Below are 14222 nucleotides of genomic sequence, written 5' to 3' on the forward strand. Positions count from 1 at the left end.
CCATGACCAAAGATGCCAGCGATCTTAAAAGCACAGTTGGAGAGGGTGCTTATTCCTCTGAAGTAGAGCTGACACTCCAAGTACAAGACCAGGTACATTTTACATGTAAATGTTTGGCCATTCATATCACCAACATCTCCTTGTTTTAATTCACCAAGATACATCTTCTCATTTACAGTTATGTGTTGTGATGTATTATTTATTTTTACATATTTTAGTTAGTTTTTCTAGGAATATAATGGAGATTCCCATTCTTTTTTAGACAGTACTTCTTACTTTGTAAGTAATTGTGCTTACTGAGGTGTACAGTTTTTCTGTCTTTTACAAGCCATTGTTTTACGGTATTTCACTCATAATACCTGTTCAGCTTTTAAGCAGCGGTTATTAAGTCCCTCTGTCATATTTTTGAAACTGAAGTCAAGCATTTTTCTATGTGTAAGTTCATTCACTATTTTGCACTGGCACATGTTTGCCTTTGCAGGAATCTTCTTTTTGGTTTTTCTGCTCTCTGCAATGCTCTCAGGGTTTGACTTTCAAGGCGGTGTTGGTAGCCTAATTGCTTTTCCTTATCCCTTACCTTGGGGACACATAGATTACCTCGGATATGGAGAAATCAACAGCGGTGGCAACAGTGGTGGCTGCTGTTGACCAGGCCAGAGAGAGAGAGCCTGTCACCACTGTGGCAGAAAGCAGAGTTATGGAAAGCTCCACTGACATAGACACAGAGATGGTTCAGGAGCAGGTAGCTGAAACATGGCACACTTGTGTTTGCTCCTGTATATTCACGTTCCCAGTTTTTCACATCACGATCTGTCACCTAAGGTCATCCTGATTGCAGTAAAATCACTTCCACGGAGCATGTGTTGAAAGTCACCTGATTGTCACCATAGGGTCATTCACCTTTGAATCATCCCTGTAGAACCTACTCAACCAAACTGCTACTGTTATATGCAGTATATTCATAACCTGCTAACCCTAGGACAGTCTATGCATAGATTCTTCATGTATGGACCAGATAGTCAGCTCAGTGCATTCTACATTGAAAAGTCTGAGTTTGACATTGTTGACGCTACAAGTTTTCTGATTTGCTGGCTTTGACATTGTTGAAGCTACAAGTTTTCTGATTTGCTGGCTCCTGAACATTCTTCATGGGGACTGGTCTCAGAAAGAACATTCTGTGCAGTAGTAAAGATAGAAACACATACAGTAAGGCTCCAGAGTCTCCAGTTATCAACCAGGACCTCCAAGACAGAGAATGGAAAGAATACAGGAACTGAATATCTGGTCATGATAGAATGTTTGTGGTCTAATTTGATACGACCTCTGAATGGTTTCAGGTTTGCAGTATGTGAATCTGTTTGCAGGCACAGCATCAACAGCCATGTATGATATAAGATATATGTGCTTGATCGCAAATGCTTGCTGTGTCTCCAGGGTGAGGGTGGGAAAAAGGCAGGAGCAGTAGCCACAGTGCTAGCTGCTGTTGACCAAGCACGCGTTCGAAAGCCTGTGCATGAGGAGGGTGGTCATGCTGAAGAGGGAACCATAGAGCATGACCTAGAACAGAGGTCCGTGACAATGCAGGCTGCTGAGCAACAAATCGTCACCAAGACTGTGAAAACTGAGGCAGTCCAAATGCCTGTTACAACCCCTTCCACTGAAAAGAGTGTTCATTTCACCCAGGTTAGATGTCTTTTCAAGTAGAATCAAACACCTTCGCAAAGTATTTCTTTCTGCCGTTACACTTTCTCCAAGGACCTCATCATTCAACTTGTGCTTTATTGGTTGCTGTAGATCCAGAGAAGTAAAGAAACTGCCACCCATGTGGACACTGCGCTTGCACCTTCCCCAATCCCACATTTCACAGTTTCAAAAGTTACTGTTCCTAAACCTGACCATAGCTATGAGGTAAGATTGGCAAATATCAGGCAAGCAGTGTAACACAATTAAATCAAGATCAGAGAGTACGATACATGTTGTTCAAATAAACACAGAGATAATGCTAAATATTCAAGCATTGGGAATCATTCTAGATAAGCCTTTTACATAGTTAAAGTAATTTAAAAAAGCAATTCACTCAAATCAGCTACGCTTTGAACAAAACCTCTTTTATAACATAGTGGGAGAAGAACTGACAGTTAGGTGGCCATACTTGAAAGTTAAGGAAGATTGATGGCCACCCATGCTGGACTCATATTTCAGCGAGTTAGCAGGTGCCCTATGAACGGCCTATTTTAAGCAGAGCTTTAAGTATAGGTTCCTGCTTGCCTGACATGCAACTTTTTATTCTCCCTAAGTAGATGTACATAAAACCGTTTACAGTTTCACAGTTTAATCTAACTTTAACAACATACATAAAACCTGCACTGCTATGCTGTGTACCATGGCAATGTGCCGACACTGTTCCACAGTCATTCTTCATATTAATAACACACCCATTTAATCCGGTCCATATCATCAGAAAAGTCATATTTCTATTGGTATGCTCTGAAAACTAATGCTAACAATCCACACTTTTCCATCATCATCATTATGCTGACCTTTCTGAGTCACTAATTTGAATGAATCTCCATTGTGTGGTTGAGAAATGGAGAGAAAAAAATGTTGTTTTTTTTTTCGAGATTGTAACACTATTATTCTTGGGTTGGTCAGGTTTCAATAGCAGGTTCTGCTATTGCTACACTGCAGAAAGAGTTATCTTCTACCTCTGCTGCACAAAAGATCACCAGGCCCGTCAAGCCTCCTTCTCATAAGACTGTGGAGACAAGAGTGACACCTGTGCCAACTCCACCTCCCTTTAAAGACACCACTGAAAGATATGAGACGCGTTTTGGAACCCAGTTATACAAAGAGATAGGCACTTCTATTACAGGGGGTATGGAGCAGAAGTATGTCCAGTGGGAGCCACAGGTTTGTAGTTCGGGGTGTTGCCCATTTCCAATCACCCTAACACTGTGTGGAGTCCTGCCTCACTGGCTTCAGTAACAGTTCCTTCCTCACAGTGGGTCGTAGGCTGCCCTCTTGGACCTGACCTCCGCTTGATTTCAGTGACATCCACTATTCTCTTTTCCATCTGCAGCTATGGTCTTTCCTTTTTCTTACTCCATCTTACTATTGACTTAACAATTATGGTAACTGTGGGTAATCCCTCCATATCTCCTGTCCTCACCCACCCCCTTTTCCCCAGAGACAAAGTGCAATGGTCTTTCCCAGCATTTAGCTTTTAAGGAAAAGAAAATAACCAGTTGCACTGACACAAATATGGACGTTTTCATAGGTTGTTGAGGCTGGAGCAGTGCCTTCACCCGCAGAAGCTGTGGTGCCACCCACTCTTATTGTTGTGAGTATTCTGTGGTCACATGGTGCAGCACATTGTTGAACTGTTGTTATTCTAATTTTTAAATTGTGAACTGTATTGTGTAATGGGCAAACAAATCAATACATGTGCTTCCTATTCACAGGGCTTGAAGAATATGACTGTTGTTGAGGGAGAATCTGTGACACTGGAGTGCCAGATTTCCGGTCACCCTGCCCCTGCCATCATGTGGTTCAGGGAGGACTACAGAATCGAGAGCTCCATTGACTTCCAGATTACCTATGAGAACGGGTACGCCCGTCTGGTAATCCGCGAGGCCTTCGCTGAGGACAGCGGGCGCTTTACCTGCACTGCCACCAGCGAGGCTGGAACTGTCAGCACCTCCTGCTACCTGCTGGTCCAAGGTATCGAGTGCAAATAGGCTGATTTGCTAATTTGTTGATGTTGACATGTTAACTGACTGAATGGCCTAGTTGTTATGACCAAATTTTTAAGAACACGGATGCCTTTCTTTTTGCAGTATCAGAGGAAATCGAGAGCAGGGAGGAAGTAGCTGCAGCTGAAGTTTCCGAACAGATGAGAATGGCTCAGGAGAAACAGTGAGTACCGTACAAGCTTATGTGTTTGCAACAGTTCCAGAAAATCACAGGGATGGGACAGTAGGGAAATTAAATTCAAATGCGCATGTGCACATACACCACTCCACTGTTATATGTAGCATATAACAGCCACTCCGTAAACATTTGGGGATTTTTATAGTTTGAATCTCCCTTGACCATGTTTAAAATGTTACTTTAGGATTACCATTGAAGCTAAAGAGGAGACCCTGTCAGAGGCCGCGGAGTCTGTGGAAGGAGGTGCAGCCCCCTTTTTCATCAGGAAGCCCACTGTGCAGAAGCTGGTGGAAGGAGGGAGCGTCGTCTTCGAATGCCAGATTGGTGGCAGCCCCAAACCACACATTTACTGGAAGAAGGCAGGAGTGCCCCTAACTACTGGATACAGGTACTTGAATTATTCATATTGAATATGAATTTTAATCTACAATAATGCATTCATGTACTGTAAATCAAATGGATTTATTCCTTTTTAGATATAAAGTGGCGTACAAAAAGGAAACTGGAGAGTGCAAGCTGGAGATCTCCATGACCTTTGCTGATGATGCTGGAGAGTACTCCATCTTTGCCAGGAATAAGCTGGGAGAAGTTTCTGCCACTATTAACCTACTCGAGGAAGGTCAGTTGCATCACAGTTTACTTAAATAGCAAAAAAAAAAATCACAAAAGTATTTAATCTAGTTGAAACATTTTTCTAAGTATTTTGAATTGCAGTAACCTCTTCAGGTTTTCAAAAGCAGGACAGGAATATTTAGGCTATTAAAAAATCGCTAATTTGAGAAATTTGTTGTGATACATTAATTACATTATTGTAATTACATTACATTGTGATACATAAAACCTAATGATTTGCTTGAGACTGTTTACTTACTACTGTATATTTTTGTTTTACAGAGGAATATGAAGCCTACATGAAGAAACATGAGATGATTTTCAAGACTGAAGTGACCACAATGGTACAGGAGCCACAAGTGGCAGATATCCCTCCAGTGGTCGTGAGCGAATACGAGAAAGAGCAGATTCTCATGCAGAAGAGAATGGCTCAGCAGACACAGATAATAAAGACCTTTGTGTCAGAACAGGTACATCGGTCTTAAGTACAAGTATACATATAGTAAACTCCTTATTTTGTTTTGAGACCAACTCAAATAATTGTTCAATTGAATCAATAAAGTAGTTCTAAAGAGCATGTGTTCAGCACTCGGAGAGATATTTTGAAGTATTATGAAGGTATTATTTCACTGAGTGCTGATTGTTTGGACACTTCTTATCGACATGCTCTGTCCCAGTTCCCATTACTGAATTTTGTGTTAATCCCATTGCATTTGTCGTTGACAGGAATTCCAGATCTCTGCTTTTGAGGAGAAGATAATCCGTGAGATAGAGATCCGCATTCTTAAGATTACTTATATGGAGCTGGTGACTGAAGATGGGGAAGAGATGATCACGGTGGCTGAGCAGGAAGCTGTGGAGCCAACCTTTGACACTCCAGTAAAGAGCTACAGGATCATGGAAGGAATGGGAGTCACTTTCCATTGCAAAGTTGCAGGAAACCCACTACCCAAGGTAATCTGAAAAAGGTTTTGACAACTTTGAAGCAGAAGACTCTTAAATTGTCAATACATTTACAGTCTCATCTAGAATAATATAATAATTATATAATAGAGTATATAATAGAGTATTATGTATGCTTCAAATGTTATATCCTGTCAATCTGTGCTGCAAACTTAAATATCTGTCCTCTTGTTCATGAAAGATTGCCTGGTACAAAGACGGCAAACGCATCAAGCACGGTGGCCGATACCAGATGGAGGTTCTGCAGGATGGAAGAGCCAGTCTGCGTCTCCCTGTGGTGCTGCCAGAGGATGAGGGTGTCTACACCGCCCTGGCTAGTAACATGAAGGGAAATATTGTCAGATCAGGGAAGCTGTATGTGGAGCCCACGGCACCAGCCGGAGCTCAGCCATATTTCCCTCAACCAGAGGCACTCCAGAGAATCCGGTAAGATTCGATGTAGCATAAAACTTTAAATATTGTGTTCAGATAAAAAAGCAAGCAAATGTTTGCTTTAAATTAATGCCTCTATTAATTAACAGTTAGCAAGCAATTATATGAATACCAGATAGTTTCGAATATTTTATGGAGCTTTGACTAGTTATAAAAACATTTTAAGAATGCTTAACTTGATAACTTGCTTCACTGCAGTTTACTACAGTTTGCTACATAAAAAATGTAATTTGAATTGCCTTGGGTTGTCTATTAATATAGGTACAAATAAATGAAATACCAATCAATAAAGAGGAGCTAGTCACAGCAGGATGTAATGTTAGCTATAACTTGTCATAACTAGCTGGAAAGTTGCAGGAGGACATGCTGATTAATGATAATGCAGGGAATAAACCAAGTCAATTAGTAAATACCCCAACAGATAACAGAAGTGGTGCTTGTTTCACATGGAGACTGATCTCTGTGACTGTCTTCCCTCAGTTCCACATCCCCACGCTCTCCAAGCCGCTCTCCTGGACGTTCTCCTGGTCGCTCACCTGCCCGCAGGCTGGATGAGACAGACGAAGCTCAGCTGGAGAGGCTGTATAAACCTGTGTTTGTCATGAAGCCCTCCTCCTTCAAGTGTGCTGAGGGACAGACCGCTAGATTTGACCTGAAGGTTGTTGGAAGACCCATGCCTGAGACCTTCTGGTTCCACAATGGTAACCAATGTTGAATATAATTTCTTTTGTTGCTGGCATCGAATCATAGAAATATTCATATTTATTATTATAAATCAGTGGACATGTGTGCACTTGAAGCCTGCTCTTACTGAAAATGTGTGAATGAGATAGGAGAATTTATAATGGAATGTCCAATAAAATGTGTGTTTTATTTTTCCTGTTTCAATACTGATTGTATTTAAGTTCAACCGATTTTATGAAACCTGTACCTCCTTTCTCCTTTTTAGGCCAGCAAGTGGTCAATGACTACACTCACAAGATAGTTGTAAAGGAGGATGGAACCCAGTCAATGATTGTGGTCCCAGCCATGCCAACTGACTCTGGAGAGTGGACAGTTGTGGCTCAGAACAGAGCTGGAAAGACTTCCATTTCTATGACTCTCACAGTGGATGGTGCGATGCTTTTTAAAATGAATTGTTTTAAATATTTTTTTCAGTTTGATAAAGAATTAGAATAAAGCAAGCAATAGATTGATTAAATGTGTATTCTTTTATTTATGCAATTACAGCCAAGGAAAACTTGGTGAGACCTCAGTTCATTGAGAAGTTGAAGAACATCAGTGTCAAGCAAGGCACTCTGGTTGAGCTGGCAGTCAAAGCAATGGGAAACCCCCTTCCTGACATTGTCTGGCTGAAAAACAGTGACATCATCTCCCCACACAAGTACCCAAATATCAAGTAAGTGCCTTACTCTGATTACAATAAACAGCAAAGAACGTTTCCTCCTTAAACTACTTTGCTGAGCCATTTCGTAGAGAAAATCTAACTTAATATATAGAAATACTGGTTCAGCATCCTCGAAACAGGTGGTTTCTGTTATTGAAATGAACTTCCCTCATATAAAAGAAATGTGAATGATATTCTCATGAATACATACATTTTCAAACAATACTATGCATTTTGCTATTTTCTGTTTTCAGCTTTATGTGATTACTTTGCACTATAGGGAGGATCCCCAAATTTATTTGTTCCCAAGACTTGCCAAACTTGTGGACAGAAGTGAAACTTGACCTTTTATAATTCTCAAATCAAAAAATAACTAATCACACATGTAATTCCCTGACCAGCTAAACCACTGCATCTCTTTTAAAGAAAGACTTCAAAGGTGTACCTGTGGTGTAGTGGACTAGTAGAAAATCAACTTCTAATGTGTCTGATAATGTACATCTAAGTAGATACCTAGCAGTGAACAGGGAAATAACTCTTTGGCATTATTCAAAAAACATTTAACATAATCTGTAACTGATTCCACAGCATTTAATGGTTTTGTGTATGTTTTAATTCAGTAAAAGTTATAAAAAGAAGAAAGTTGTCCAATTTAGATAAATAATACTTTCATTTATGTTTACTTGACATATGTGTTTTTTATTTGTTACTAGTGTCTTATCAGCTGTGATTTTCTGTAGATAGGAATTTCTGCTGATCAGCAAGAATGATGATAACAGATTATATGTTTTTCATTTGTAGGATTGAAGGCGCCAAAGGAGAATCTAGTTTCAAGATTGCCTCAACTGTAGGCTCAGACAGTGCCTGGTACACAGCCACAGCCATCAACAAAGCCGGACGAGATACCACCCGTTGCAGGGTCAATGTAGAGGTTGACTTTGCTGAACCTGAGCCTGAGAGGAAGCTTGTCATCCCCAAGGGAACTTACAAGGCCAAGGAGATTGCAGCTCCAGAGCTGGAGCCCCTGCATCTTCGCTATGGACAAGAACAGTGGGAGGAAGGCGACCTGTATGACAAGGAGAAGCAACAGAAACCACACTTCAAGAAGAAGCTTACCTCAGTCAGACTGAAGCGTTTTGGACCTGTGCATTTTGAGTGCAGGCTGACCCCAATTGGTGACCCTACCATGGTGGTGGAGTGGCTGCACGATGGCAAACCCCTGGAAGCTGCTAACAGGCTGCGCATGATCAATGAGTTTGGCTACTGCAGCCTTGACTATGAAGTAGCTTACTCCAGAGATAGTGGTGTTATCACCTGCAGAGCAACTAATAAGTTTGGAGTTGACCAGACCTCTGCTACCCTTATTGTGAAGGATGAGAAGAGCCTTGTAGAAGAGACTCAGCTACCAGAAGGCAGAAAGGGAATGCAGAGGATTGAGGAGATGGAACGCATAGCCCATGAGGGTGCTCTCGCTGGAGTTACTGTAGAAGAAGTGTCTGAGAAGACTAAACCTGAAATTGTCCTTCTTCCCGAACCTGCAAGAGTATTAGAGGGTGAAACTGCCCGATTCCGTTGCAGAGTGACTGGATACCCTGCCCCTAAGGTCAACTGGTACCTCAATGGACAGCTCATCCGAAAGAGCAAGAGATTTAGGCTCCGCTATGATGGTATTTACTACCTTGAGATTACTGATATCAAGTCTTATGATTCAGGAGAAGTCAAAGTAGTGGCAGAGAATCCTGAGGGTGTGATCGAGCACTCTGTGAAGCTGGAGATCCAACAGAGGGAGGATTTCAGGTCCATCCTCCGCCGTGCACCTGAGCAAAGAGCCCCAGAAACCGTTGACAGCGGAAGAGTGTCCTTTGATGTTGTCAAGGTTGAGAGACCCGCTGAGGCTGCTCAGCCCAAAGAGATTGTCAAGCTGAGAAAGACAGAAAGAGTCATCCATGAGAAACCAACAGAGGAGTCAGAGGAACTGAGAAGTAAATTCAAGCGCAGAACTGAGGAGGGCTACTACGAAGCCATCACTGCTGTAGAGCTCAAGTCTCGTAGGAAGGATGAATCCTATGAGGGTATGCTGAGGAAGAGGAAGGAAGAACTTCTTCATTGGACCAAAGAGGTGCCTGAGGAGGAAAGGAAAAAGGAGGAAGAACGAGGCAAAGTGACCGTTCCCACAATCAGACCAGAGAAAATAGAGCTCTCTCCCAGCATGGAAGCACCCAAGATCTTGGAACGCATTCAGAGCCAGACAGTTTCCCAAACTGAAGAGGTCCGCTTTAGAGTCAGAGTGGTAGGGAAACCTGATCCAGAATGCCAGTGGTTCAAGAATGGAGTGCTGCTGGAGAAGTCAGACCGTATTTACTGGTATTGGCCTGAAGACAAAGTGTGTGAATTAGTTATCAGAGATGTTTCAACTGAAGACTCTGCCAGCATTATGGTCAAAGCTGTCAACATTGCTGGAGAGACTTCAAGCCACGCATTCTTGCTTGTGCAAGGTAAAGTGATATTGAAATAAATTTTGATTCTCAAAGCATTCATAGAGCAGTTAATTGTGTGAATTTAACATTTTAGCATAATGATTCACCAAGAGGGAAACGTCTTGTACTCTGATTAACATTAGAGACTAAATGAGACTGAATCAGGATTTTTCCCTCCCTTATGTTTTTTCTGGCTCATTACTTGAATACCTGTAATTGTACTTCAGGCAATTTATCTAAAACATTAACAGAACACAACTAAAATAGCCCAGATGGTTTTACAGCAGTCATTTAACTGTAGTCATTAGTTTGTTTTGTTACTGGCTTTCAACAGATCTGCAAATTCAGATGCAAAATCTTTTATTATTTTTCAGCCAAGCAAGTCGTTAACTTCACTCAAGAACTTGAAGATGTTTATGCCAAAGAGAAAGACACCATGGTGACCTTTGAGTGTGAAACCAGTGAGCCTTTTGTCAAAGTGCAGTGGTTCAAGAACAACGTGGAGATTTTCTCTGGGGACAAATACCGCATGCACTCAGACAGGAAGGTTCATTTCCTGTCTGTGCTGACTATTGAGATGAAAGACGGCGCAGATTACAGTTGTGCTGTTTCTGAAGACAACCACATCAGGACAACGGCGAAACTAATTGTTGAGGGTAAGTCATTGCCGTCTAACTGTATCGTTCTTGAAGCAACTTGCTTTCCTTTGAGGTCTGATATCCAAGTACTAAACAAGTGTCAAACTAGCTCTCTTTAGATTTTGCCATTTCTCAGAAGAATGCTGTAGGATATTGTAGGGGCTGTTCAAAATGGATCTTTTATTATTGCACAGGTGCCCCACTGGAAATTGTCAAGAAGCTTGAGAATATGGAAGTGCCCGAGACCTACTCTGGAGAGTTTGAATGTGTCGTGTCCCGTGAGGATGTTGAGGGTACCTGGTACTTTGAGAACAAGGAAATCACTCCCAGCAGCAAATACGTCATCTCCTCCCGCCGAGGACGGCACACTCTGTCTGTTAAAGATGTCAAGAAGGAGGACCAGGGAAAATACACGTTTGTTGTTGGTGAACTGAAGACAACTGCCTCTTTAGTGATGAAATGTGAGTGTTTCTGTGCTGTATTTCTACAAATAAAATCAATATGCAATGAATTTAGTTCAGCGGCCGCAGAAAAATTTCTTATAAACTATACTGATCGTTGTCATCTTGGATGGTTGTCATGATTTCATTACATTGTCATTGAACTTACCTGGACAGCAGAATAGTTTTTAAACTTAACTGACTTGCATATTTTTTTCCCTCAGTGCGCCCAGTGACACTGATGCAAGGTCTTTCTGACCTGACCGTCTGTGAAGGTGATATTGCCCAGCTGGAGGTGAGGTTCTCTCAGGAGAATGTTGAGGGCACCTGGATGAAAAATGGACAAGCCGTCTCGGCCACTGACCGCATTCACATTGTTATCGACAAGCTTGTCCACAAGCTGCTTGTTGAAAATGTCAACAGGGATGACGCTGGAACATATTCCTTTGTTGTTCCTGCTCAGGACATATCCACCTCTGGAAAGCTAACTGTTCAGAGTAAGCTCTCAGTTTTATTACTTTAATTTATGGTCAACTGTACATTAATCAATAGTAATTTCGTCTGATTTTAATGTTGCTGTTTCATTTCTCACAGCTATTGGTATCTTGATCCCTCTATCGGATGTGAGCGCAGTTGAGGGCACCAAAGCTGTGCTTGAGGCTAAAATCACTGCTGCTGATGTTACCTCAGTGAAATGGTATCATAATGACAATCTGCTGGTACCAAGTGAGCGGGTCCAGACAGTTGCCAAAGGATCCAAGCAGCGTCTGGTCTTCAGCAGGACCTTTGCCTCAGACCAGGGACAGTACAAGCTGGTTGTCGGCAAAGCTGATTCTACCTGCAGAGTGACCATTGAAAGTACGCAATTATTTAAATAGTAAAATATCCTTAAAATATATTTTTTTATATTACTGTCGGTAGCGTGAGTGTTGGATTTGATCATTTTAACCACCCTATTTTTGTATTTCATTTATTTAGAAATTAGCATTGTGAAGCATATGGAGGACCGGGTTTGCACTGAAACCCAGAATGTCACCTTTGCGGTTGAGTTGTCCCACCCTGGTATTGATGCTGTTTGGACCTTCAAGAATCAGCATCTCAAAGCAGGTCCCAAATACAAGATAGAAGCCAAGGGCAAGCGCTACACCCTGACTGTTCTCAACACCATGAAGGATGAGGAGGGACAGTACACATTTGCAGCTGGTGAACAGACATCCAGTGCTAAACTTACTGTGTCAGGTATGATGCTGTTCTTTGTACAATAGTATGAAACGGCAATCAACTTGGTTGTTTTCATAAATGTGTACTGTGGTATATTCATTTTATTTTTGTCGCTTATTTGTCTCATTATTGGCAATAATTTGCTGCAAGGTTTTAATTGTTATTGCTTGGTTGATATTTAGGATAATTGACAAAATAGTCATAATTGAATTCAGCCAATTGTGATTCAGTGTTAGCTTGCGTTTCTGGTCCTTTTTAATGTCCTGTCTGTTGCAGAAGTAAGTGTTAATGAAAACATGATTTGTGGTACCACACTTCTTAGGCTACTTTGCTTAAACAAAAGAGGTAAATCATAATCATTTATCCAGAAGGATCAAATCAGAATCAGTTTCTTACAATGTATGCTGTGCAGATAAGAGAAGTGGGGAATGCAAGGGTTTTTATAGCCAGTTAGTGAATATATGAGGTGGCGCTGAAGGAGATGGACTTGTTTCATCAGTTTTACATGTGCACTGTTTGCACTGTCAGATGCTGGTCTGAAGGCTGCAATTTGCATCATGCTGTGTCTTTCCCTCTCATTTCCAAAGTCAAGCCATATGTCACAGTACTGAATATTTCTTTTTACTTTTTTTGTATTTACTTTTTGTATACAGTATCTTATAAATAAGATGTTCATTTCAATAAACTGTTCAATTTAACATACATCTTTACAAGATAAGGTCAGGATGGGTTAATGGATAAACATTTGGCAAGACGCCAAAATGAATGGTGTCAAAGTGTCCTGCTTGGTCGTATTGTTATTTGTTCCAAGGACAGCTACCTAGACATATATACTGTCAGGAAGTGTGACAAGCCCAAGAACAGAATGAATCACATAATACATGTACCATAAATTACAGGGCCATCCTGTTTCAGCTACACCCATCACCTTGTATTTAATAATGGTAAATTATGATTACCCTGTACAAGTTTGGAATTTGTCTGGAAACAAATTGTAATGTTTTGTATTTCTATACATCTTAATATGGAGGAGTATGTATCAGCTGTGAGCAATGTCCATGTTTTAAAACCTTTTATATGAAGTCTTTTTTGAAAGAGTTTTTTTGTTTGTTTACCAAGAAACACTTTTGGTCTTTTATTTTCATTTTTGAAACAGTGGCCTAATAATGCCCTAATTAGAGCACAAACAAGTATGGCATTTGTAGAGTGTCTTCTTCTAGAAGAGTAGTTTTTGCACATACCATGACTGTTGTTTGAATTAAACATGTGTGTACTTTCCTTCCTTCCAGGTGGTGCCATTAACAGACCTCTACAGGACGTGACTGTGGCAGAGTCCCAAACCGCTGAACTGGAGTGTGAGGTGGCCAACCCCAGCATTGAGGGCAAGTGGCTGAAGGATGGACACTCTGTGGACTTCAGCGACAATGTCAGGAGTGTAAAAGAGGGAGCCGTCAGGCGTCTGGTCATTGCCATTACTAGACCTCAGGACATTGGTGAATACACCTACCAGGTGGCTAACTCCAAGACAACAGCCAACCTGAGAGTTGAAGGTACCAAGCTGATCATTTCTATTTGAGACTTCCATCCTGTCCCAAATGGGGAACATTTGTGTCCTCTTCCCATGTGTGTGCATGATAGAAAGTTCTGTAGCAAATACGTCCATATACCAAGTTGACAAGTGCTCTGAGCTCTTTCTGCTCCTTTGAGCCTGCTTCCAGTAAATTTCCATTGTGCAAAACTCAACCGAATGCAATTACCCATAAGGCCTTACATTTTTGTCTCTGTTTAACATAGTTGATTTCAGTTCTGGTTCTGGCCGAGGTGCTAACCGATCATTGTAAACCTTTCCAACTCACAGCAATCAGCTTCATTCACATTTAATGCATTAGCAAAGCTCTCAGTCTCCCTGATATGGGAGATTATGATGAGAAATATTTACATTTACATTTATCCATTTGTTAAACACACGTATCCAGAACATTTTAGAAAACACGCATTAAGTAGTGTTAAGCATGTGGCCGTATAGATAAATTTGTCACCAAAGTGGCCACTCCTTTAAGTTTCTTGGGCACAATTACTTTCTTTGGGATGTGATCAGCAAATGATTTGCTTCGTATAGAAT

At 41.2% G+C, this 14222-nt stretch overlaps 1 protein-coding gene across 1 annotated transcript in view; it reads left to right on the forward strand.

Moving 5' to 3' along the window:
* Positions 1 to 14222, forward strand: part of ttn.2 (titin, tandem duplicate 2) — a 171503-nt gene that overhangs the window by 6945 nt on the left and 150336 nt on the right. The window contains 18 exon segments of the mRNA XM_036544926.1: positions 3278 to 3340; positions 3462 to 3720; positions 3837 to 3915; positions 4115 to 4318; positions 4407 to 4549; positions 4825 to 5012; positions 5269 to 5496; positions 5687 to 5931; positions 6418 to 6638; positions 6887 to 7051; positions 7168 to 7336; positions 8126 to 9819; positions 10176 to 10457; positions 10634 to 10900; positions 11104 to 11376; positions 11474 to 11737; positions 11858 to 12118; positions 13390 to 13650. Of these exon segments, the coding sequence (XP_036400819.1) occupies positions 3278 to 3340; positions 3462 to 3720; positions 3837 to 3915; positions 4115 to 4318; positions 4407 to 4549; positions 4825 to 5012; positions 5269 to 5496; positions 5687 to 5931; positions 6418 to 6638; positions 6887 to 7051; positions 7168 to 7336; positions 8126 to 9819; positions 10176 to 10457; positions 10634 to 10900; positions 11104 to 11376; positions 11474 to 11737; positions 11858 to 12118; positions 13390 to 13650 (5266 nt within the window).

This window comes from Megalops cyprinoides, chromosome 14, assembly GCF_013368585.1.
Source record: "Megalops cyprinoides isolate fMegCyp1 chromosome 14, fMegCyp1.pri, whole genome shotgun sequence".
In the NCBI taxonomy this organism is placed as follows: domain Eukaryota; kingdom Metazoa; phylum Chordata; class Actinopteri; order Elopiformes; family Megalopidae; genus Megalops; species Megalops cyprinoides.